This window comes from Pimephales promelas, chromosome 9 (genome assembly GCF_988280905.1).
Source record: "Pimephales promelas chromosome 9, fPimPro1.hap1.1, whole genome shotgun sequence".
In the NCBI taxonomy this organism is placed as follows: Eukaryota; Metazoa; Chordata; class Actinopteri; order Cypriniformes; family Leuciscidae; genus Pimephales; species Pimephales promelas.
The window spans coordinates 16,840,818-16,865,829 of record NC_142777.1 but is presented as its reverse complement, the minus strand read 5'-3'; the positions used below and the strand labels follow the sequence as shown (position 1 = coordinate 16,865,829).

Sequence of the window (25,012 nt, the reverse complement as noted above, 5' to 3'; positions counted from 1 at the left end):
ACTGTGGCAGTAGTAATGCAATATTTAGAAAATGTACTCTTGTACTCTTGTACTCTTGATACTCGAGTACGTTTACTTAAGCCGTGTTTATCATCACAAGGTAGGCATCTTTGTTATTCAGCTCTGCGTGTAATGCACGAATCGGTGGGCGGGGCTAAACCAGCCGTGTTGAAGTAGGCGTTGATCTTCTTCAGCGGGGGTGGTGTTTTATCCTCTTTGACATCACAGTTCCCCACTTTTAAAAACGAGTCATTTGCTGGGGCTGGTGTCAATAAAAGCTTTTATTGGACTAACAAGGTCGTTTTCAGTTCTGAAACTTATATCATGATATCATATTTCTAATATCATGACCTCTTAGATGTCAAAAGCTCAAGGAAATTTTGATTTCTCAGTTCATCACCCCTTTAAATCTCCCCAACCGGAAACTGAGGCGTCAAATTCGGAACTTATGCGTGCATATAGTCTATTCGGAAAAAGCTAAAATTCATAAAGTACCATAAACAAAACCACACAAAAAGAAAAGACAAGCCATCAAAGAGAGACATTTAGAGCCCAATCATAAGCAAATTATTCAATTTAAATGTCAGTTTTTGTATACTTCAAATCTTGCTAAACGGTTTTGGTACCGTGTTGGATCATCAATCATCACTCACTGTCCGATATAAAAACTGGGTCCTGAAGCAAAACCTGTTAAGAACCGCCGCCTTAGGCTGAAGTGTGTCAGATTTGAAGCCAATCACAAATAGAGAGGAACATCCTCCCATTCAACACTTTGTGGATCACAGCTCTCTCCCCATGGCTATTACTGTCTGAGAATGTTATATCTCCGTCCCTACGACTCTCCATCACAGGATGTAGAACAACACAGTTATGGTCCTCTGATGCCAATGCTGTGGACATTGTTTTGCTGAACGAGAGCTTGCACTTCAGTGACTTTGATCTCCGGGCTGGAAGTGGAGCTTTTTCTTTTTTTTTTTTATCTCCATGTGCAAGGTTGAGAGGTCTTAGCTTAGAGGTTGGGTCCATTATAAATATTTCACTGGCAAAGCAAAAGTACTACTAAAAAAAAAAGCCAGTGACCTAAAAATAGAGCAGCTTTAAATAACCTCAACCACGACCCTTTGAGTTTAGTTGCACCTTAATGCACTCTCAGCAATGTAACTCAGTCATCTGTAGAAATGACACAGATCGTTGCATTGATTCGACAACAACACAACTATTTTTAGGGCGAGATCCAATGTATATAAACTGTTCCCAAAGGATGTGTGCTGTGCATGCTTTAAGGTCAGAATAACAAAGTACAGTGTGTTTTGACCTCTCGGTGAGCGAGTGTTTGTACAGCACGTTGAATGTGATGACTGTGGGAATGCTGTGGGAGATTTTGTACGCCACAGCATCTGCTTCAATGTGTGCATTAGGATTGGAGATGTGACATTCAATGAATACTAATTCTCTTTGACTGATGGGATGAACTGGATTTATCAGACCAATGAATATTAAGAGAATCGTGTGACCATTTCTGCCACTGCCCCTCGATCATTTACATAAGAACAAAACTAAGAGAATCCCAAAAAATCATGTTTGCTTTACTCTCTCATGAACTGGGGAAGGTTCATGCAGCTGTTGTCAGTTTTATATTTATTTATTTTCTCCTCTGGAAGCTGTTGCTCTTGTTTTGAGTGAGTCATCAAATTCTCAGTCGGACTGTAGGGCACATGTGACATGCAAAGATACGGCCCCTTTTCTTGCTTTTATCAAAGAAAAAATGTCTGGATTGTGTTTATAAGTGCGCTTGACAAAAACTAAATGGCTGTGGATGAAGACTAGACTTTAAAGGACTGTTCAAATCTGTGTTACAAGTTAAGAGACCTGATGGAGTATAACAAAATGTTACATAATAGCAGAAAACAGCATATAAGATTTAGGTTAGTGATCATTTTGGGATAAAATGTAGCTTGGCAAGATTTTTTGCACATCTGCACAAAGGAATGACTGTTCGAATGAATCAGCATGTGATCCAAAGATGTACATGCAACATCAACAGCACTTTCTAACACGTTAATAATGACATTTGTAATTAAAGGCGACCACTAAAAGTAAGCACTTTTTAAAAAAGTACACTCAAAAAATGTTTTCCCTAAATTTATGCAATTGAATTGCATATAAATGTCCATCCTTTTGGATTACACAGTTTTAATATAAACAAAATAATGAACGTAATGTGATGCATATTTGTTAGTCATACACAAATCAAACAGGTAATATTGCTGTAATCAACCTAAAAACTGAGTCTAATGCACAATAACCACGTTTATATATTTTTCAGTAAAGGGATACTCTACTTTTTGGAAAATAGGCTCATTTTACCACTCCCCCAAAGTTAATCTAAACCCAGAGTTAAAGTTATTCTTCTAAATATAAAATAAAATGGCTGAATGGATTTGAAAACGGTAAAACTCAACTGTTTAACTCTGGGAGAGTGGTAAAATGAGCCTATTTCCAAAAAAAAAAAGTGGAGTATCCCTTTAAATCCAAATTGTTTCAATCTCATTTTAACTAAGCGGATGTTGCTTGTTTCACAGCTAGCCATATTTCAACAATGTTCATATATTTTATCTAAATAAATGCTGATTCTTAAAGGTACTTATTATTTTACATCAATACAACAGTCAATATATCATCAGTCATTACTTCCAAGACATGTTTTTATCTTACCCTGATTCACTATGGTAAGCCAGTCTTTCCTCGCCAGTGCGTATCTCGTCATATCCATAAATAAAGAAAAGTTGCTCCAGGTACTTGACTTGTGTCTGGTGTGGGAATGGCAGAGGTTACAGTAGGTGTCACAACGGGTGAGAAAGGTTGACATGAACACACTAAATCTCGATCCTCCGGGGAATCACTCGTTTTAAAAATAGCAGAACAGAGGAGAGTCTGCAAAATAAGAGAACGTGAAAGAGCTCATAATAAAACCAGAATCAATATGGGCTTGGGCTTTTGAAGATGATGAGAGCTGAGGGATTTGAAATGTAAAAGTGGGGGAAGGTATTTTATTGACGGATAAATTGCACATGTAGCTCTCAACAGAGTTCATTGTAAAGCATTATCTATTGTGAAGGGTCCTTTCATTATGGTTGTTTAAGCGCATGTTTTTTTTTTCATTTATATTTTATTGTTGTTGTTTTTTTCAAAATATGAATTTTACAGTACGACAGGGCATGTAATCTTCAAATCTCTATCACATATAATCTCTAATACATATAATCTTAAAAGACAGTGTACCAATTTGATTAAATGTATTTTGCATTTAAATTAAATCTAATAGCTGCAAATAGTTAACAGTCATTATTTTATGGAGTTACCTTTGTGTCTTTTTTATTCAATCAAACATACTGCGTTTGAGAGTAAATCTAATTATTTTGTAATAAAATAAAATAAAAGAGTGCAAAAAAGTCTTCTAAAGGCTCAAAAATAAAGAAGTTGATAACAAAATTATTTGCAGTGCGTGTACTCTATTAAAAAGGTTTTTTTATTTTTTGTGTACTTCAAAAACTTTTCATCAAAACCCCACACATGTTGCTCTCCTTTCTGCTGTATTTTTTGCGGGTGTAAATATTTTGCTTGCGGATTGAAAAGTTTTGCTTGCGAGTTGAAAAGTTTTGCTTGCGAGTTGAAAAGTTTTGCTTGCGCGTGTTCACCGTACCGCAGTGGGCGGTCTCTAACAACCATATGAAAGGCCTTTTTCTATTGGTCACCCTCGATTGAAGTGACAGGTTGGCCACGCCCACTACAGTTTCCCGCCGCTGCTGCCGCTGCCATCATCATCATCATCGTTCGTCGCCAGTCTGTCTGAGGGAAAAGCGAGCGATCTTCCAGAATGGCGAGCAACAGGTCGTTTACTGGGTAAGTAAGACAATTTAATATCATAGTGACAACTGACAAGTGAACTGAATGGTTCTCTCTTCTTATGCTGTCCCATTTTAATAACGTTACGTTGCGTCGGATAGACCAGTCTGTAGTTAGTGTTACCGATGACTAGATTGTATTAGCCAACACCAAATAGTACCGTTTGCCGTGTGATTGATTGATGTCCAATGTTGCTATCTGAGGAGACATACATAATCACATTGGATTTTCTCAGCGTGACGTTAAAGGCCACTATTTTCGATGTCTGTATAGTTAGTTTCTGGAGTAAATACTTAGCTACACGACTTTGGCCAATGGTTTTTAGATTCGCCATAAATTCGAGGAACTAACGTTATAATTATAAGATTCCTTCGGTGCACCAGCCCCTTAAAGTCATAGGCACGTTAGTATTTTCACCCAAAAAATAGTTTAAAGTCAGTTATTCATCGGTTATGTTGCTGTAGTGTGTCAGAATTGCGTCACCTTGGAGATGTTGCCACAGTGCTTCTGGATTTAACGTTAGTCTGTCTCAGTTTTTTCTGTTTCTTCATGTAATCCCAGAAAAAAATCAATGATGGTGAAATCAGATTACCTGTATAGCGGCTGTTGTCAGACTCATTGTGCATATACACATCTCACTGGATTATTACAATTAATGGCTAAATGCATGTTTGTAAATGTAACACCGATATTTCCTTCTGACACATTACAGCAACATTTTGATTTAGTCAAAAGCTCAGTAATACAGTTAAATAGACATGCTTCTGAATATTATATATTTGTTACACCAGCTAATTTTGTTTTTAAATGTTATTTCTCTTTGCAGGACCACGCAATGGCAGCTTTTGCATAGGTCTGTGGATAGAATTGGTTCAATTGTTAATAGGCATCCCATTGACTTTGACTATCTCCACTTTGTTTGCTGTCAGGAGTTACAGTTTGTTCGAGCTGGAGCATCATATATAGACATACCCCAGGGTGTGGTGGATGCTCTAGAACAGTTAAATGTAATTATCTCCAATTACCTTTCACAGAGTACAGTCCCTCCATTGTTGGACAATGTAGCTGTGGCTGAATGGAGTGGAAGTGTGGGTCGTCCCAGATTAAACATACGAAGAGAAACACTCCAAAATTTGCTCAGCTTGCACTTACCTTTGGCCTCTTTGGCTGAAGTGCATGGCATTTCAAGATCAACCTTATACAGGCGAATGAAAGAGGAAAATCTGTCTGTCAGGAGCAATTATTCTGATATTTCTGATCATGAGCTTGATCAGAAAGTTAGATCTATAAAGGCAAGAACACCTCATGCTGGATACAGGCTGGTGAAAGGGTCTCTACAAGCAATGGGACATCGTGTTACATGGAAAAGAGTTAAGATGTCTTTGCAACGTGTAGATGGTGCAGGGGTAATTTCAAGGATGGTCCAGCTGTCATGCATTGCAAGACGTACATACTCTGTTCCTGCTCCTTTGTCTCTTGTCCATATAGATACTAATCACAAGCTGATAAGGTAATTTTTAATACATTTAATAATTTTTTTTAATTTATTTTTAATTAAATATTAATCATAGCTTTATGTTTGTCTTGTGTCATTTGTGATGTTGATGTTATCACTAAATCAATGAGATTTGACATTAAATCTCATTACACATACCATTCAAAAGTTTGGGATCTGTAGAAGATGTTTTATATTTTAAAGGGCACCTATTATGGCATTTAAAATGTTCGTAATATTGTTCTGGGAGTCCCCAACAACAGTTTTACATGCATGCAATGACAAAAACACTTTTGTTATCTTATAATATGCATTTATTTTTACCTGATTTGCTCACCAACTCACAAATGATTCGTTCAACGACTAATTTTTCTGAACCACTCCTTTGTGTGATGCTAATCTGCGGTGATTGGTCAGATGACAGTCAGTTGTGTTTGTAAAGCAATCGTCATTAAAATGAGGTGAACACAGCAGTTCGGCCTATACTTGTGTGGTATAGTTGTAAATATAAACTCTAGCCACTGATTCTTCACATGCTTGTCCCTGAAAAAAAAGTTTGCTTTTGATTTACACTTCAGAACACAGCGTCTTGTTGTCAACATGAGGTTTTCAAGTTTCACTGGTGTCTGCGCGGCGCGTGCAGTGCGGGTGTATCTTATTCAAATAACTTGTCGAGGTGACGTCATATAGCTAGAGAAAAAGCTTTGTTCGATTCATATTAGCGACTCGGTGTCGACTCTTGCTTTTGAGAGACAATAACTTTGTATACGGTGAACTTTCATATTTAAAACTTTGCAGGATGTTTTTGTTCACTTAAATCTATGTTACACACTACATGCAAGGTCATTTTCAAAATTCCATAATAGGTGCCCTTTAAAAAAAAAAATCTTGGTTTATCAAGGCTGCATTTATTTGATCCAAAATACAGTAGAAACAGTATTATTATATTATTACAATGTAAATGTAAAGTGTAATTTATTCCTTGTGATTGTAAAGCTGAATTTTCAGCATCATGACATTACTCCAGTCTTCAGTGTCACATGATCCTTCAGAAATCAGTATAATATGATGATTTGATGCTCAAGAAAAAATCTTATCATTATTAATGTTGAAAACAGTTAGGTACAATTTTGTTTCAGGATTCTTTGATGAATAGAAAGTTCAAAAGAACAGTATTAATTTAAAATAAAATATTTTCCAACATTAAACACTAGACACTACTGTTTAAAAGAAATTAATACTTTTATTCAGCAAGGATGCATTATATTTATCAAAAGTGACAGTAAAGGAATTTATCTTAAAAAAGATTTATATTTTAAATTGTAAAAGTATTTCACATTATTACTGTTTTTACTATATTTTGGATCGAAGAAATGCAGAAGAGACTGCTCATAAAATAAAATAAACATTTTATGTTAACAAACAAAATGCTGTAAATGCTGGCTTTTTTTTAAATAGGTACAACATAGTGATTTTTGGGGCTATTGATGGCTTTTCAAGGAAGGTAAACATATTTATTAATAATCAACCCCTCATTATTTCTCTTGTATATCTTACATATCAATATTATGTTGTTGTGTCCAACTCCTGAACAGATCTTTTACCTGGATGTTGCTGGGAATAACAAAGCCAAAACAGCTTTTGGGTTTTTCATGGATGGAATAGAAAAAAATGGATGGCCATCAAGGTATCCACATTACACAGAATGATTCTCACACAATGTAACACTGTCCGTCAATAAAAGGGTTAAATAAATACTGACGAGGTCCTGATATTGACGAGGGGGCAGAGAATTTGCATCAGTTGTGTGTGTGCTTGTGATCTTACTTCCACAATGTCCTTAAACAACAAAATTGTTGGCCATAAACTGAGAAAGTGCGCGTCCGATGTGTGATACGAGTTGTCCTAGACGTGGCTCGCTGCGCTTCTCATTCACTTTGGCCAGCTCGCAAGCCCAAACAAGTGTGTGCGGCGTGCCTGTTGTTTTGTTTCCGGTCTAGCTAGATCTGTGGTTTTGTAGTTTTACTAATGTTACTAGTTGTTGCAAAAGCATGTCAAAAAAACTACAAAGTTTGGTAGGCCAAAAAGAAGGTTAATCTTGTGATAAAACAATTGACGCCGTTAATAACGCATTTAATTTACAGCCCTAATTTAAACATACCCATTACCTCATTAAATAAGTATTACTGTGCTACTAAACTTTGGCTGTGTTGCTTTACAATCGTTCTGCTAAACATTGCTGAAGAGCTACATTGCTTGAGGAAAGAAATTTGTTATCAATAAATTAGTAAATTTTTGTAGCTGTACACTTCTTATTAACTTTGCCAGGTATGTGTAATAACTGTACTCTGCTCATAGTACCCAGTCATAATCAGGTACTGAAACTGTCCGTGCTATAAAGACTATTTGAGCCGAGTTTGGTGTTTGTAGATTTGAGGCTTGTGAAACCAAAACATATAATACTTCTAATAATCAAAAACTGCTCTTTCTAACTTTTTTAGAGTACGAGCAGACCAAGGGGTGGAGAATGTAGACATTGCTCGGTGCATGTTTACTGTGCGAGGAACTGGCCGTGGCAGCTTTATTGCTGGAAAAAGTGTGCATAACCAGAGGTAATTAAATAGGAGAGCATGGTTAATGTATTCTTCTCATACACTTTTTTTGCATCTCTGATTTTTTTTAATGTAAACTTTAGAAATGCAGGTAAATCAGCACCTCACACTTTTCTTTGTCTTAGAGTGGAACGGCTATGGAGAGACGTTTGGACTGCTGTAACATCAAGTTACTACAATGTTCTCCACAGCTTGGAAGAGGAGGGATTACTTGACCTGTCCAATGCTGTTCACCTATTCTGTGTGAGATATGTTTTCATCCCCAGAATACACACAGATTTGCAGCATTTCATAGAGATGTGGAACTGCCATCCCTTGCGAACCGAGGGAAATTTGTCACCGAATCAGCTTTGGAATATTGGAATGTTGCAAGCACCTGTGTCAGAGCCTGATTTTGCAGAGGTAAGCATGACTTTAAAGGATACTCTACTGGTTCTTTATATTAAACGATGTTATTCCCTTAAGTAAGACGAGTTGATACATACCTCTCTCGTCTCAGTGCGTGCACTAAATCTCTGTCTTGCGGCGAAACTTTGTTAGATCTTATCTCAGCCATGTTCATTCAATACGGGCCAAGCAAAGAAGCGACCAAACACCTCCACGTTTTCCCTATTTAAATACAGTTACTAGAGTAGTGTAACTCGATCAAGAACGGTGACACAAAATAAAACATTGCGCTTTTCTAAGCGTGTAAAATGGATATTACTGCGCCGAGTTGAAGTGCTCCCAAGCACTTGCTATGGTATTATGACATACAATATAGTTATCCATTTTACACATCCATTTTAATGTTATAAATGATCTTGACCTGTAACATGAGATGTTTGTTTGGGCGCAGTTCAGAGATTCCTGTCTGTTGGATTTATTACAGCACGTCATTCAATAATAATAATAATTCATTACATTTATATAGCGCTTTTCTGGACATTCAAAGCGCTTTACATAGAAGGGGGGGAATCTCCTCAACCACCACCAATGTGCAGCATCCACTTGAAATCTGCATGATTTCATCAGTTTCTCCCAAAATGAAAGTAAGCGGCCGGTGAACTGGGAGAAGAACAGAGTAAACTTCATAGTTACTTAAACGGTTTATCTGATATGAATAAAACACCTCTGCAAATATATTTGAATGAATTGTTATTGCTGCTTGCTTCCATAGACACCATTTTTACAAACTATAAATGTATTGTTTTCTATAAATTTATTTGTATTTAAATGTCTGAAATTTAAAATAAACATGATGTGGTTAAAAACACTTGTTAGCTGTGATATATGGTATGACATGCTGAAAGTCTTTAGCTCAGCCCCAGCCATAGCGAGAAAGCACAGTTTGAATCTGGCAGGGATGTCTCATCACTGTACATTCGCTCCTCAGTGGTCAGCTGATGCAGAGCGGGCCGACATCGATGATGAGATGTAGAGGAAAATATCTTGTGGAAAATGAGTGTGTTACGTTATGTCATTATGAAAGGCACAGGAGATTACCTATCATCAACACTAAATTTCTCCTGGTCTTAATTGAAGACCGGCCTTTATTTATATATGTCGACCCCGCCCCCGGCCACTATCAGAGGTCCGGCTTTTAATAGACTACCAGTTTTTTATTTGATGAATTACGGTAGTTTAATATAAAAAACCAGTAGAGTATCCCTTTAAGATAGATTTGGAAAAAAAAACATACTGTATTATGGTACGTTGTAAGGTGATTGTTCTTGTAATCAATGCCTGTCTTCCCCCCAAATGTCAGATATTGCAAGCTGAGGAATTATTCTACCAGAATTCACAGCGTGTTGACTCTGAGCATGGAGTCATTGTCCCAGAGATACCTTGCCCCTTGTCACCTGAAGATTTTAATACTTTACAGAATCAAGTGAACCCCAGCGTTGAGTCCACTTGTTTTGGTTATGACATCTACTTACAAGCATGTGAATTAGCTGTAGCTTTAATGTTATAAATATATACCGGTATTCTTTAAAGCCTAGACTACTACAGCAACAAAAAAAATGTAAATCCATGTATATGTATGAAAAAAGGCATACTGCTGTCTGCTTTGTCTTAAATGTAATTTATTAAGCATTTTGCCTTCAATGAGAAAAGAAAATAAATTCTGTTTTGCAATAAGGAACTTGTTTCTTATTAAAACCTGTTTGTGGCTGCCACAAGCAATAGGCAGATTTTTTTTTAATTAATTTTTAAGAAATGTACACCAAATACAAAGTTTTACAACAATTCCTGGAAATGTTCTACACCCTGTCAAAGCTTGCCCCATATGTAACAGCAGTTTGCAAGATTGTTTTGAAAGACTCGTAATCTTCCATATGGACTACGGGAAATGTTATGGTATTAGTGCAAGCACTGACAATTGGGTAACACACAGTGTGGTCTGGCATGTGCTGTAGACAGCAATGGTCAAATTTAAACACTATTTTAAACTTTTCCCTTTCTGATACAAGCAGATGCCTGTGAGCTTGCCCAGTCATCCACTGCATTATATTTGGTACAGACAAGGTTTCTCCAGCTGTCGCATCTTCTGGTTGAGTGTCTTCAGAAGAAGTAAAGAGATGTAATTAGAATGCTTGTTTATTTATACTCTCTTAACCCCTGTGCATCCTTATGGACATTTTTGTCCTTTTCAGTTTTGTTTTTTTGATCACTTTGCCTGTGTTAAAGCTAACTGCAAAAAACTTGGCACAGGTGTGTATTTTTATTGGAATTTTACTATTTCACCGTCATTTTGTTTAAAAAAAATATTTTTTGCATTAGGTACAAAAAATACTCACTCTCAGCGCCTTTTGGACAAAAATGTCCCCATTGAAACCCATTAAAACTGCCATTTTTAATCCCCGGTTCAGTTAACTATAAAATTATGCAATCTTTGTTAAGAGGCTTTCATTCTGATGGCAAGGCTTCAAAATTTTATTTTTTACTATTTTTTATCAGATGGCGTCATTTTTTTTAAGTTTGGCCTATAAAACAAATGTCGCTTTATTCCTGTTTTCTGGTTCGGCATACTATAGAGCCAACTGGATAAATTATGCAACGATATTTGTGTGGCTGTGTTGGTATGGATGTCAGAGTGTGGTTAGTATGTGTGTTATAAAAAAATATGTGTGTGTGTGCGCATGTGTGTGTTTGTCAGACTGAGAGAGAAAAACTGCAAACTCCAATCCAATCACTGTGAGCTCCAGTGGGGTTTTGCTGGCACCCAATGGGGAAAATATGTTACTACGCCCAAACAAACTGTTACCGAAAGCTCATTTTTGGAAATCCTCAAATTTGGAACACAACCTATTTAGATTTATGGCTTTGATTTTATTGTAGTTTTGAGTTCAACCTGATTTAAATATATATATGTTATATAAAATATTATTTTATAAATAATTTTCATAAACTTATACCTATATAACTTTTTTTGGGATTTACTTATTATTATTTGTTTTACTTCAGCAATAATCTGCAAAGGGTCTTCTTTAAAATGATACCAAACTTAAGTCTGTGCTCCAAAGCGTCAGATTTTTATGACAGTTTTTTGACATGGACATTTTTGTCCTCTTTTTACCTATGTGTAACTTTTTTTAATTGATGCACAAGGGTTAAAATGGGAACAGTAGCACATTTACATTGGTTATCAAATAACATGGCACATTATAAAATCATTTTAAGTCCATACCTTCAAGTTCAAGTAGGAAGTCTTGAAAGAATTCCATGATTTTGGACTCTTTCACTTGTTTAATCGAACCAGTTGGGCTCATCTCTGGGGCCAGGTGGGATAAAATGTAATGGGAGTCAACCTAAACACAAAAAGAAAAGCATAAAAATGGATTTTAACATTTGTAATTTAAGATTACTAATTTAAGACAATAAAAAAGCTAAATAAACAAATGCTCAAAATTGAATTTCTACATACTTTGTCATTATATCCTATGACGAAAAGATCATGACACTCCTGTGGCTTTTTCTGCATGACTTTGATCAGATCGTATATCTCAAGGCCCTCACGCAGTTGTTGCAGCATTGGGATGCGTTTTGTTGTAATGTGTAGAGAAAGAGCTCTGGCAAAACAAAAATCAAGGCAAAATTAAAACATTAACATTTTTTCATATTTAAAAACAGGGCATTCAAAGCAACAAAGCAGATTATACTAACGCAATAAGCCCCTTGAAGCAGTGTTTTACAGTGGATGTAGAACAGCTAAGGGGGTGTTAGCTACAGAGTGGAGTGCCTAAAACCCCCTAAGCTGTTCTAAATTCACTGTACATGTCAGTCAGCATGGCATTGCACATCTGGGCATTTTAAAGTAACACTAAGTAGTTTTTCAACCTTCATAATATTTTTCCAAGACCCTTGTGATGGTACATCGACTTAAAATAACTTCGGGTTTCGGGTAGGAACCTGTGCACAAAAAGAACTACAAAATTCGCCTGCTTTACGTCAAGCGCTACAATAGTCATTATTTCGTTTTTCTTCGTTTCTGATGTCGCAATACATCATCCTTTCATGAAATCATGTAACATACGCTACCTTGTCTGTGGACATCTTTCATTCTAAAGCCGGTGCTGGGTAAACAGTGAGCGTGCGTGCAACGGTAGGCTAAATTATTTACGACAGCGGCAATGAACAATTTAGTTTCCAACCAGTAGGGCGACTGAAGTGGAAAATTTACTTGGTGTTACTTTAACATGGGGGAGATACAGATTTAACTCACTTTTGCAGCCTGCCTCAAGCGGCCAGTAATTGCAGTTTATTTCACTTTCGTATTGGTTTCAAGAGAGAGACGGGGAGGTTGCTGCTTGGCAGCAACAAAGCATCAAACGGCAGTTGCGCAGTAATACTAATGTAATGTGCTCACAGGTGTATGTTGAGTAATTTACAACGGCTTTGAACATAGCTCAACCAATCAGAATCAAGGACTGGAACTATAAAATAGTTTTATTACATTTATTTGAATAATTGAAATATATTCCTTTGGTTTAAATAACAACATTGTATGAGTCTGTATATAGAAAGACTCATAGCTCCCATCAAACAAGTCTATAATTGTGAGTGTGATATTGCTCAATTTCATCTGGTTTAAAATGTACCATACTACAACACAGCAGGCATTGTATTTCATTTAAGAGTTGATACTTATGTAAATGAACAACCATTTTCTCAATGCTGACCTTAATATGCTTTCCTTGTGGTCAATGTCTATCAGTCCAGTGTAGCCACAGTCCAGGATATCTTTTGTGTAGTTGGACAGGTCAGATGCTTCTTCAATCTACAAGTAAAATTTTACCTTTAATAAATAGTAACAAGCATGGTTCACAGCTTAATTTTAAAGCAAAACCAATTTGTCAGTGGCTTTATAACATGATAACACCAAACTAATTTACTTGTACACAATAATTAATAGATAACTTGTATCTAATGAAATTAAGTCAACCAGACCTACCATTTTGATTAGTGGTGATATCTCTGTGTCATATACACCATCCCTTTTGATGTTACCAGTAACAAGGTATTCGTAACACCATTCTTGCATAAATCGTGGTGCCGGTCCTCCTTGCGCAATGCTCACAGCAAATATTTCACCTGCAACTCTGCAGATATATACTGTTTTATATATGGACAACAGTTCATATATATACCATTGTGGTATTCCAATTTTTTCTTTTATCTGCAATGATTTAGAAGGAATTGTGTGAATATAAAGTTAGTAAACCCAAAATCCAATGGTAAGACATACTTGAACAGCTCATTATCCAGATCATTGAGGGAGTACTTCGGTGTTTTCCCTTTCTTCGCATCACCTTCAAAGAGACGTTTTTCAATGCCAGCAACCATAGCTAAATCCAGGAAAAAGATTAAATATCATTAGGCTAGAGAGAGGGGCATTGAAAAACAGCACAGCAGTGATATTTCAAATAAAGACCATGTATTTTTAGAATAATGAAATCTAGGAATATGATTTTATATATATATATATATATATATATATATATATATAAATAAAAAAATTAACATGTCAAATAAATGCATGATTAAAGCAAACCACACACTGGACAGAAACTCTTTCCTCAGTGCCCCTGTGTCCACTCCTGGCTCTCCCAGGAAGATTATTTTCAGGGGATTGACAGGGCTTCCCGTTTTTTGACGTTTCCACAGCTTCAGACCTCTCTCAACCATGTTGTCTCGTGACACACAGATTTCAAAGGTCTTTGTGGTATTTATCTGTTCTGCTGCATGACGAATCACATCCTCCTCACTGGAAATAAAAATAAAGTAAATAAATATATATCCTTTTTGAACAGAAGCAATGAATATGGTCAGGTAGTTTACCATGAGATATGATCCAAATCAGAGCAGGGTATTTTTTCTGGCACTCCATCTGGACTGTTTTTTGTTTAAAAGCAAAAATATAATAATTGATACATATTCAGGTTATAAACATTTCACCACTTTTAAACATTTTCAAACACTTCAGCAACAGTGTAAACACAGATAAAAGAAATATTAAACCCCAAAATTATCACTCAACCTCATGCCATTTGACCAGAGAAACGCACAAGGATATTTTTTTTTTATGAAGATATTTTTCTTCAACATTGCCAGATTCAATTTGGTTTTTGTATATGGTTTAATTTTGTGAGTGAATAAATAATTACATTTTGACCTGTTCATCATACAGTGATCATATTCAGAACACAACATTTATAACTAGGTGTTATTTAATTTAAGCTTTATTGCGAGTCACTATTACCATTCATTACCTTTCTCCACAAAAGCTGGCATGCAATTCTAAGTCAGAAACTGGAAAGGTTCCTGTGCATATTGGGCACTGGGCCTCAAGTGCCTAAAAGTTAAAGACAAAATGTTGACAGGGCCAATTCTGTAGAAGTAATTGATAATTGACAATGGCTATGTTTACATGCAACCAAATAATCCATTAGTAATCGGATTTAATTCGATTTAGTTTGATCCGAATGATTGATCGGATTGAAATGGGTGGTTTATTCCTTTTCTATTCCGATTGAGAGAACATGCATGTAAACACTTGATCGGATTGAAAACCGAAACTGGAAAGGACTGCGTTTGTGCAATGATGTGGAAATGCAGTTGTTCTTAAATAAAATGTCACAAATGACTGTTTTTCTAAAAGTCCTCTACACTCATCATCTGTGAAATAGTAGCGGACATTGTTCCATCAGTCAATCTTTCATACTCTCATCCATAGACACTTTATTTTGCCGTTTTTACAGTTTGATAAATATAAGCAGCACAGCATAACAGTTCATGTGCTCATCGTTTCCCAATCAGAACCCGAAATAGATACATATGTCTGCTCTTTAAAACAAAGAAAATAAGCAATGTAGGAGAATGGAATGCACAAACAGCAGAAAACGTTGTATATTCATGCAGTGAGCGCATTTAAAATAATCGATCATGATTTGAAACTTGTGGCACATTAATGCACACATCAACCCGATCACTTTATGTATCGTTGTTGTAAACTACGTTCGGATTCATCAATCAGAATGACTTCATTCCAGTTGAAACAAAAGGTGTTATGTAAACACAGCCAATGTTAAATGTAGCTTTTGGTCGTGTACCTCCTGAGGGTGATGTATATCATTAGATGATGTTGTCTCCTCTATAAACACCAAATCTTCTTCCTGCAAAGAGAAAAGAAAAATGTAAAACATAAAAAAATTATTAGAAGTCATGGGCATTTTGAAATGTGGTTGTGAATGTGTTAAATGTGTCCTAGAATGAGGTTATTTTATTATTTTATACTGTTTCCTGGGTTGCCCTTATAATGTTAGTTTAGTTTTTAGATCAAAAATACTCATAATTTAGAAATAAAAGGCATTTTTACTAGCCTGATTTTAGCCTCTGATTTGAACATTATGTTTGAAGGGGCGTGTCTGCTGTGAGACTTCAGTGTAACCACCCACTGCTGTGATTGGCTGACATGGTTGCATATGAAATAGCTACGTATTACATGTCTCTTGAATACCTTTACTACAGCTATTATATGTTTTTACTATTACAGCTATCGAGATTAATGAATTGTGAGATGTTTATAAAGTATTTAAATCTATTTCCATCACATAAAATGTTGCCGTGATGAGCAATGAGCAAGCAGATGAGGATCTGTTGATCGCGAGACTGAAGATCTTATCATTGCAACGCAGTTTCTGCACTCTCTCTAATGCTTTCACCAATGCAAACATGATGATGTACAGTAAGAGCTTTCCTGGTGCAGAGTAACGTGCATCATTGATTTCATAACGAGTTTGGCAAGTGTCCAGATAAACTCGCTTTAACACTTGCGTTTCAGATCGTTAAAATAGGGCCCAGAAACCTAAAGGCTACGCAACATAGTTTTTACCTCAATTTCAGAGTTTTCTGAGTTGTGCATGCTGTCACACTGGTCAACATGCAAAGCCAGTGTCTGAAGGGGCATCAGAGTCTTGCATTTTTTACAAGTTGCCTTTGGCATTCGGGCAAATTCAGGTGCATCTGGTGGCAGTGGTGTCATGTCAAGCTCATCCTGCAACGGCACGACGTACAGCAAGTTCTTCCCACCATTAGAAGCACTTTTGATCACTGATCCTGTATACCCCTCTGCCTCCAATGGTATTACAGATATTCTTCTCCTTCCATTCCCACCTATATGAGGGTAATACAACAACTGAAAAAGAGAATAACTCTACGGTATAATTCATTAATGTTTTCTGTACTGAATGGACTAATTTATATTACTGAATTTTAACACCAAATGATGATAAAAGCAGACCTGCAGCTTTGAAAAGAAGCCACCTGTCTTCCAAATCGTTCATCTTTGAGTACGCTTCCCGCAGCAAACTTGATAACTATGTTATGGTTAAAGAAAAACCTTAAAACACTGACACAACAAATAATGCTATTCAGAATATGCATTTGCTTAGGATCGGGCTCCTCACCTCTGCATGTGTTGTATCCGATGTCAAGGACAGGGTCCTCTTTCCTAACCCTGCTTGCATGAGCTCCAGCTCTTCAGATATAGACGGGGTTGTATCAGATTTAGAGCCCAGCAAAGACACAGAACAATCAAACGTTTTCTGTGCTTTTGCTGGTACTGTTGGCCTTTGACTTCTGGCAAGATGTCTTTTATTTTTGCCAGCATTTTTAAAAAATCCAGGAAAAGATCTGCAAATTATAGAACAGGTAAATTTATTAATGTGTGTTTTTGGTGTTTATTTTTGAGTAGCAAGAAATACTATTTTTAGCTGCTGCACCCTATGCCGAACTTCTATCACTATAAAAAAAAAAAGAATGTTTGCGTATTCTGTGTAACACCTGAACTGGTCCTTTTAAAATATGCTTGCTATCTACCTAGTCATTTCATGTTCCACAGTAGGTCTTACTGACTGCTGGCTCTGGCTCTGAGTCTGACCCTGTCTTGCATTTTCCTCAGGGATAACTCTGGCCACCAAGGACATAAAATGTTGTGCTGCTTCGGTTACAGCACGTTGGTTATACTGGGGAAAAAAGGTTGCAAATCACTAGTATTGTAATACTGACCAAAACAAACTGCCAACTGATTAATTTGTAGAAATAAGCTAATAGCTTACCTGCGGTTGTGACCTGCCTGGTTGGCTTTCAATTCTGCCAATAAGACAAAGAAAATAACTCAAATTTAATGTAAAACATACAATAACTATACATGCAATACACTGTGAAAATCAAAAATACAATCCATGTGGCTAGATCAATGTACACATTATCACACACACATATCAGTACATACATACAGTACTGTGTAAATTTTTTAGGCACTTGAGTATTTTCACCCTCAAAAATAGATGTAAAATATCAGTGTTACATTTACAAACATGCACTTAGCCATTAATTGTAATAATCCAGTGAGATGTGTATATGCACAATGAGTCTGACAACAGCCGCTATACAGGTAATCTGATTTCACCATCATTGATTTTTTTCTGGGATTACATGAAGAAACAGAAAAAACTGAGACAGACTAACGTTAAATCCAGAAGCACTGTGGCAACATCTCCAAGGTGACGCAATTCTGACACACTACAGCAACATAACCGATGAATAACTGACTTTAAACTATTTTTTGGGTGAAAATACTAACGTGCCTATGACTTTAAGGGGCTGGTGCACCGAAGGAATCTTATAATTATAACGTTAGTTCCTCGAATTTATGGCGAATCTAAAAACCATTGGCCAAAGTCGTGTAGCTAAGTATTTACTCCAGAAACTAACTATACAGACATCGAAAATAGTGGCCTTTAACGTCACGCTGAGAAAATCCAATGTGATTATGTATGTCTCCTCAGATAGCAACATTGGACATCAATCAATCACACGGCAAACGGTACTATTTGGTGTTGGCTAATACAATCTAGTCATCGGTAACACTAACTACAGACTGGTCTATCCGACGCAACGTAACGTTATTAAAATGGGACAGCATAAGAAGAGAGAACCATTCAGTTCACTTGTCAGTTGTCACTATGATATTAAATTGTCTTACTTACCCAGTAAACGACCTGTTGCTCGCCATTCTGGAAGATCGCTCGCTTTTCCCTCAGACAGACTGGCGACGAACGATGATGATGATGATGGCAGCGGCAGCAGCGGCGGGAAACTGTAGTGGGCGTGGCCAACCTGTCACTTCAATCGAGGGTGACCAATAGAAAAAGGCCTTTCATATGGTTGTTAGAGACCGCCCACTGCGGTACGGTGAACACGCGCAAGCAAAACTTTTCAACTCGCAAGCAAAACTTTTCAACTCGCAAGCAAAACTTTTCAATCCGCAAGCAAAATATTTACACCCGCAAAAAATACAGCAGAAAGGAGAGCAACATGTGTGGGGTTTTGATGAAAAGTTTTTGAAGTACACAAAAAATAAAAAAACCTTTTTAATAGAGTACACGCACTGCAAATAATTTTGTTATCAACTTCTTTATTTTTGAGCCTTTAGAAGACTTTTTTGCACTCTTTTATTTTATTTTATTACAAAATAATTAGATTTACTCTCAAACGCAGTATGTTTGATTGAATAAAAAAGACACAAAGGTAACTCCATAATTATTTATTCATTTATTCATTTTTTTGGAGTGAATCACAATATGCATCACATTAAAGCTACACTGTGTGATTTTTACCCCCATCTAGTGGTGAAAAGGTATATGACCATCCAGTGAATATTAGTTTCTGTTCCTCTCAATTCCGATTTCGTTTTAACTCCTACGGTGGCCATTGTAGTCCAAGATTAACATGGCTTCCAATTCGACCTCGTCCATGATTGTTAACTCAAACGTTAACGCGAAAGGCGAAGCTTGAATTAACGGGTATGTCCCTCTTTGGCTAATGTACTTTCAAGATGGAGGGGCAACATGGCGAACCCCTTACCCGTATGTATTTTCAATGGCATGTCATACACCCACGAGAATACTTTATTACTTTAACGAAGTAAATATACATTAATGAGCAAATATATGTTTGAAAGAACTAAGTGTTTTTAGCTAAGAATAGAGCTTAAGAGTAGCTTTAAGTTTATTAGTGTATGTAAAATAAAACTGAAAATTGTAAATTCAAATAAATAAATGTAGGCTTAAATTTTTTTAGTGGGAAAGCTGAGGAAGAATAAAAGCCCTTGTTGTTCATTTTCTGGATTTCACTGTATATAAATGATTCAGGATGCAAAATCCCTACACAGCTGCAGCTGAGTTTATTTGACTCTTCCTTTTCAGAGGGGGTCAGCTGGCTCCCTGGAACCCATTTGACACATGCATTTTTCAAACGTGCCATATTTAGCCTGCTATTTGCTATTTCTATTTTGAATCTGGATTTTCTACTTCGACGTGGGCACTGGTGCAATATTATTTAAGGCTGTTTTGTTGAATGCTGAACCGTTTGTCTTCCTTTGGTGAGGCCAGACTCAAACCTCAGTGTTTTTCTCCACTCTCAGAGAAAAAGGTACAAAAGCTGTGTGGTGGTAACTTTTCAGAAGGTACACACTTTTGTACCAAAAGGGTACATATTAGTCCTTAAAAGCAACAAAATTGTACCTTTGAAAAGGTGACAGCTTTTGTATCTTTTTTTTTTCCCTGAGAGTGTATAGACCATTTCACAAGATGTAAACAACACTGGTCCAGAAGCACTTCCTGTTTCAGTTTGTAACTGTTTTCTTTATTTCACATGTAAAGAAAACATCTTAAAGATGTTTGTTTAACTTTTTGATTGAGTTTTAAATGTTCTGTTGGTTGTATTTTATCCCAGCTTTTATGTAGTGTTAAAAAACTGAAACAGGAAGTGCTTCTGGACCAGTGTTGTTTACATCTTGTGAAATGGTAAATGGACTGTATAGCGCTTTCAAAGACCCAATGGCCACCAAAGCGCTTTACATTTTGCCTCACATTCACCGATTCATACACTCATTCACACACCGACGGCAGTGTCAGCCATACAAGGTGCCATCCAGCTCGTCGGGAGCAGCTGGGGTTAGGTGTCTTGCTCATGGACATCTCGACACTTGGTCAGGTTGGTCTTTTGGTTTGTAGACAACGTATGTGAACCACTGAGCCACTATATCTGATCAGCTATTTTTCTTTTCCTTTACGATCAATGTTTTGTTGTGCATGACTCATGCAGCTGTGGAATTCAGGTGCTCTCTAAGCTGAGTCCGACGCACAGCAAGCTTGGCAGCATCGTTTGAGAGCTGGAAACCCTTGTTGAAGGTCTAATTGTTGGCAACAAGCAGGAGTATCATGCTTGATTGTGCCCCGCGCCTTTGAACGGCATCCAAACCGCATCCAAACCACACCAGAGGTAACGTTGTCTTTCACAATCTGTAAATTAACGCCATTCCCCACTGAGATGTCGTATTCTTCATATGTTGCCAAGGCGTTCGTGTTTTTTTTTTTTTTTTTTCTGGGGGGAATGCTAAGAAACACATTTTCTGCCTCACTTTCATCCACTTAAGTCCTTCAGTCTCTCATCCTCTCAGTGCGAGGTTGGTGTCTTGTTTTGTTGATAGAGGGCATCTGTCCGCCAATGGCAGTGATGTGATGAGATTAGTCAGATTGGACAGGCCGCACTTCAAAAACAGGCCCAAAGGGCAGTGCATTAGCATTGCATCCATTCAAACATGACACAGCTTCCCCAGACTCTGTCCTTCAATGGGCATTCCTATTTTTGAAAGACCAAACCATCAAACTCTAATTTACATTACAAAAAAGAAAAAAGTTGCTGCCTTTAATTTTTAGGTTGGAACAATTAGATATTTAGGTCATTTCGATTTAAATTTCACTTAAACGTTAAACTAAAAAAGTGGATAATTGCTTATTTTATTTTGATGAGTTAAAGCAATGGAAAGCATTATGTTGTCTTGTAACTTATTGATCAAAGATATATTTTTTACAGCATAGGCCTACATCCATTATGCCTGCCTTCATTCACTCACACAACATGTTGCTGGCACAAACCTTATCAAATATGCATCACAAGGGATGTTCAAATGTAACTTAAACAGTTTGTGTGGATTTTATGACTTAATTTTCAAGTCTTTTCTGATTACTTAATTTAAAATGTCTAGTCTTGTTGTGACTTTTGTTTTGAGGTTTTATGTTTTTGGTTTTATGTTTTTTTATGTACCGGTAGGCTATTTTACTTCAATTGATGTAAGATTTTAAGCCACAGCAAGACTTGACATTTTAAATCAGAAAATATTTCCTTTTATAGTTTACTTAGCCTACATTATACATGCAAACTGTTTAATTGCATTTTAACATCCCTTGTGATGTATAAGCTATTGATACAGATTGTGTCAGCAACATGTTAAAAATCTGACAGACCTATCAATTTAAGTAAAATAGCCTAACATGCGGACATCACGAGACAGCTAAAAAAATATGTCAATAAAATCAACAACTAGCCACGTAAATTAAAAAAAAAAGTGTAAAATACTGCAAACAAGTCATGATCCAGGGTATGCTGTGGGAGGAATGCATTATGCATGTGAATTATGGAACTGAACCAAAACACATTATGTCTCTTTAAACGATTTGAAATTCATTCATCTAATGCTTCATGTAAAAGCTCATGTGTGAACGCGCCTCAATGCCAGAACATGTCTGATGATGGGGTTCTGGCATGGAGGAAGAAGCAGCAGAAAGTTTGTATAGCCCATAAACACTAAAATAAGGAAAAATAACAATCGCTGCGAATCCGCAAGCCACGACAAGACGTGAAATAATCACGTTGGTCCACTTTGGAAAACGTGTAGATGTCACGGTTTAACCCCCTCAAACGTGAAACTTACACGTTAAGACGTTGCAGTGGAGAGATACCCGGATGTTGACCTATTCTACACGCAATCGCCTCTGCCATAACGACCCATTGGTTTTCATTAAAACGGGAAAAATGGAATTTTGTTTTATTGACGATCACTGAGAAATGTTCTATTATTTTTAATGCAAAAACATTTATTATTTTAGACAAATCTGATATTATCTGATATTATCAGATATAATCAACGTGATTATTTCACGTCTTGTCGTGAGACCGGGGAATCCGGGCAGACGGAGAAATGAACCGCGAGTGTATCGGATCCGTTCAGAATAACACACAAATCGTGTAAGTAGTGTACAGTACTACAGTAGCTATTTACGTGTGCAAGTACATGGCTAATATAGCATACGTATGGGTTAGGGGTAGGTTCAGGGTTAGCCTACTTAGTTATTACCCAGTAATTGTAATTACAATATTGGGGACTCTCGACGGGGACTAAAGGCTACAGTATGTCACGTCGTGATGGCTTCACGGGACTGCCCCGAATGTGTGTACATCTTATTGTTTGGCTTTGTTTCAAGTCACAAAAGGGGCATTTTGGGTTTTCTTTTCTTTTTTCCTTAACCACAAGATGGCACAAAAACTCACCGCAGCACAAACATCCGTATTTAGGTGGAAATTTGTCTGATCTTTGACACCATTGCGGGTAGCCTAGGCCTACTTATTTTAATGTCGATTTCAATGTTTTTTAAAAATGTGATAGACTAATGTATGAATGAGAATCGTTTAAATAACCAAAAACATTTTCAAACCAATACAATTCTTTCAAAAACTGAAATAAGTAGGTTACTGTAAAAGTATGGTATATTAAAAAAAATAAAAAATAAAAAAATAAAAAATACGTGATAATAAACCCAAATGGCTGGCTGACTTTCCCGTGTGTTGACATGAATCAAATGGTTAATTATTAAGATTAGAGATAATCGTGATATTTTAAGAATATGGTAGGCATTAATCATATTGTATTATAATTAAATGCAATATTTATTGTTACTAGGCTACTGATTTTTCTTACATTCACCATGAAATCAAAATTGACAACTCTTTGAATATCAAATACTTAAAATACTTCATTAGGCAGAAAACATGTATGTGACATAAGAATTTGCCTGAATTCACAGTACTCATGAAAGAGTAAAAACCCTAATGATCTACTTTGGGGAGATACTGAAGTGTGCATACGAAGCACACCCATGAGGCCACGGAAGAGGATTTGTGAATGGCAGTGAATCGACCCAACTAATGCTGGTGGTCACGTGATAAGAGTTTCTCCTCCATATCACTTTAAAAATCTAGCATTCTGTGCAGATTTCATATGGGACTGATATGTTTTCTGGTCTGCATTAACTCACACAAATGATCCGCTCTGGACCGGAGCTGTGCTGCGGTGGTTGAGTGACACTAACGTGAAACCAAACTTAATTTGCACTGTCTGAATCGTTCCCTATCCCCTCTAGTGCACTACTGTGCCATCCACCAAATCCGCCGCTTCAGCGTCTATTTAGAAGGGGGCCAGACGCTTTAGATCATTTAGATCATAGACGCAAAGAGCATTGAAGACGAAAAATCTGATGCAGAATGATGTCAATAACATCTTTGATCCATATTGGCAGAAGTGAGAGACTAAGTTTTGAATGCTTGTCTTCTAAATGAGAATTTTTATCATTGTTTTGGAGCACATAGCTTATAGATAACAGTAATGCTAACATATTCATACTAAAAGCCAAAAAAACAAAACAAAAAAAAAAAAACGTAAATTTTGATTTGGACTTTAAGTGTCTTTTGTACTCTATATGTAATCGTTTTAAAAGTTTGAACTCTGGAATATCAATTAAACAAACAAAATCAACATTAAAAATCTGTTTACTCGAATTAGGCAACTTTTTTTTAATGAAAAAATTATAATAACTGGCACTGCAACACACACTGATCAGAAACAGCATGCGTACCCTGTGCTGGAGTTTCATCTGAATTCACTGGCACAGGTTCAGCCGTTGTCAACACAGTTTATACAGCCGTTGTCTCTTGTCAATTGATTTTGCATAATCTCTTTAATGCAATTCGAGCATGTTTTCATTTTTGGAGGGGAATTTACTCATCACTCAGGGGCTTCTTTTGGCAAAGTGGGTGCACCATTTGGGCCTGACATGTGAATGGACTGCAAGGATTAGGATGGATTAATACAGAGTTTGTCTAATGGCTGCCGAGATTCATGTGTTATTGCTCCCAAAAGGCCGAACCCACCCATCTTAGGTTGGATGATGCTGATCGCTGGTATTTGCCTGTTTCCAATTTACGAACGGTTGTGGGAGGGGTCTGGAGGTTGAGTGACAGAGCATTGACGGGTTAAACGGCTGTGCGAAAACAAAACCATCACTCACCAGCGTGGTAGCAATAAGACATCAGCACGTACAGCAGTCACTGTAGCCTTTGACATCAAACGTGCAGTTCTATCAGTCGACACGTGGATGTGTAGACGCATTACCGCTGCGTCCCTCACCGCTTCCGACCCTTTACTTGTGAATCTGTCACAGCAATTGTATGCCAGCTATTAGAAATGCATTAGTTCTGGTAATACATACAGTGGTGGGCTATACATATTAAATGAGGGGATAAAATTAATCTAAAGGGAATTGATTGCACTGCCATC

The 25,012-nt window shown here is 36.8% G+C and overlaps 3 protein-coding genes across 5 annotated transcripts; 1 reads left to right on the top strand and 2 right to left on the bottom strand.

Annotated features, from left to right (window-relative positions):
* The first annotated feature begins 3,853 nt into the window (after positions 1–3,853).
* LOC148977536 (uncharacterized) lies at positions 3,854–10,094 on the top strand. Of its 3 annotated transcripts, XM_089134800.1 has the most exons (6): positions 3,854–5,416; positions 6,860–6,905; positions 6,997–7,088; positions 7,903–8,013; positions 8,139–8,415; positions 9,761–10,094. In XM_089134800.1, exons 1-6 carry the CDS (start codon positions 4,665–4,667, stop codon positions 9,965–9,967), a joined length of 1,485 nt encoding a protein of 494 aa, XP_088990926.1. In that variant the 5' UTR covers positions 3,854–4,664; the 3' UTR covers positions 9,968–10,094. The 3 variants fall into 3 exon arrangements, with proteins under 3 accessions (XP_088990926.1, XP_088990929.1, XP_088990927.1); XM_089134803.1 differs by lacking the exon at positions 3,854–5,416 and having other exon boundaries at positions 5,437–6,905; XM_089134801.1 differs by lacking the exon at positions 3,854–5,416 and having other exon boundaries at positions 5,437–7,088.
* LOC148977535 (G2/M phase-specific E3 ubiquitin-protein ligase-like) lies at positions 10,074–13,845 on the bottom strand. Its single transcript, XM_089134805.1, has 6 exons — positions 13,742–13,845; positions 13,448–13,595; positions 13,176–13,273; positions 11,921–12,065; positions 11,684–11,804; positions 10,074–10,555 (listed from the first exon to the last, which is right to left on the bottom strand). The coding sequence occupies exons 1-6, from the start codon at positions 13,837–13,839 to the stop codon at positions 10,257–10,259; spliced, it is 909 nt and encodes a 302-aa protein (XP_088990931.1). The 5' UTR covers positions 13,840–13,845; the 3' UTR covers positions 10,074–10,256.
* Positions 13,846–16,307: 2,462 nt separating this feature from the next.
* On the bottom strand, positions 16,308–17,740 carry LOC148977534 (uncharacterized). Its single transcript, XM_089134804.1, has 5 exons — positions 17,613–17,740; positions 17,374–17,519; positions 16,962–17,187; positions 16,796–16,871; positions 16,308–16,668 (listed from the first exon to the last, which is right to left on the bottom strand). Exons 2-5 carry the CDS (start codon positions 17,478–17,480, stop codon positions 16,361–16,363), a joined length of 717 nt encoding a protein of 238 aa, XP_088990930.1. The 5' UTR covers positions 17,481–17,519; positions 17,613–17,740; the 3' UTR covers positions 16,308–16,360.
* Positions 17,741–25,012: the final 7,272 nt, after the last annotated feature.

What these genes read in the sequence shown, in the direction of transcription:
- LOC148977535 (XM_089134805.1), bottom strand. Translation starts at nt 13,839, where the DNA reads ATGGTTGCTGGCATTGAAAAACGTCTCTTTGAAGGTGATGCGAAGAAA. An exon ending in CTGGATAATGAGCTGTTCAA is followed by an intron (nt 13,596 to 13,741) that starts GTATGTCTTACC and finishes ATATATCTGCAG; the next exon opens with AGTTGCAGGTGAAATATTTG. An exon ending in TATCACCACTAATCAAAATG is followed by an intron (nt 13,274 to 13,447) that starts GTAGGTCTGGTT and finishes TTTTACTTGTAG; the next exon opens with ATTGAAGAAGCATCTGACCT.
- LOC148977534 (XM_089134804.1), bottom strand. Translation starts at nt 17,480, where the DNA reads ATGTCCTTGGTGGCCAGAGTTATCCCTGAGGAAAATGCAAGACAGGGT. An exon ending in CGGATACAACACATGCAGAG is followed by an intron (nt 16,872 to 16,961) that starts GTGAGGAGCCCG and finishes ACCATAACATAG; the next exon opens with TTATCAAGTTTGCTGCGGGA. An exon ending in GCTTCTTTTCAAAGCTGCAG is followed by an intron (nt 16,669 to 16,795) that starts GTCTGCTTTTAT and finishes ACCCTCATATAG; the next exon opens with GTGGGAATGGAAGGAGAAGA.
- LOC148977536 (XM_089134800.1), top strand. Translation starts at nt 4,665, where the DNA reads ATGCTTCTGAATATTATATATTTGTTACACCAGCTAATTTTGTTTTTA. An exon ending in ACTAATCACAAGCTGATAAG is followed by an intron (nt 5,417 to 6,859) that starts GTAATTTTTAAT and finishes TTTTTTAAATAG; the next exon opens with GTACAACATAGTGATTTTTG. An exon ending in CAGAGCCTGATTTTGCAGAG is followed by an intron (nt 8,416 to 9,760) that starts GTAAGCATGACT and finishes CCCAAATGTCAG; the next exon opens with ATATTGCAAGCTGAGGAATT.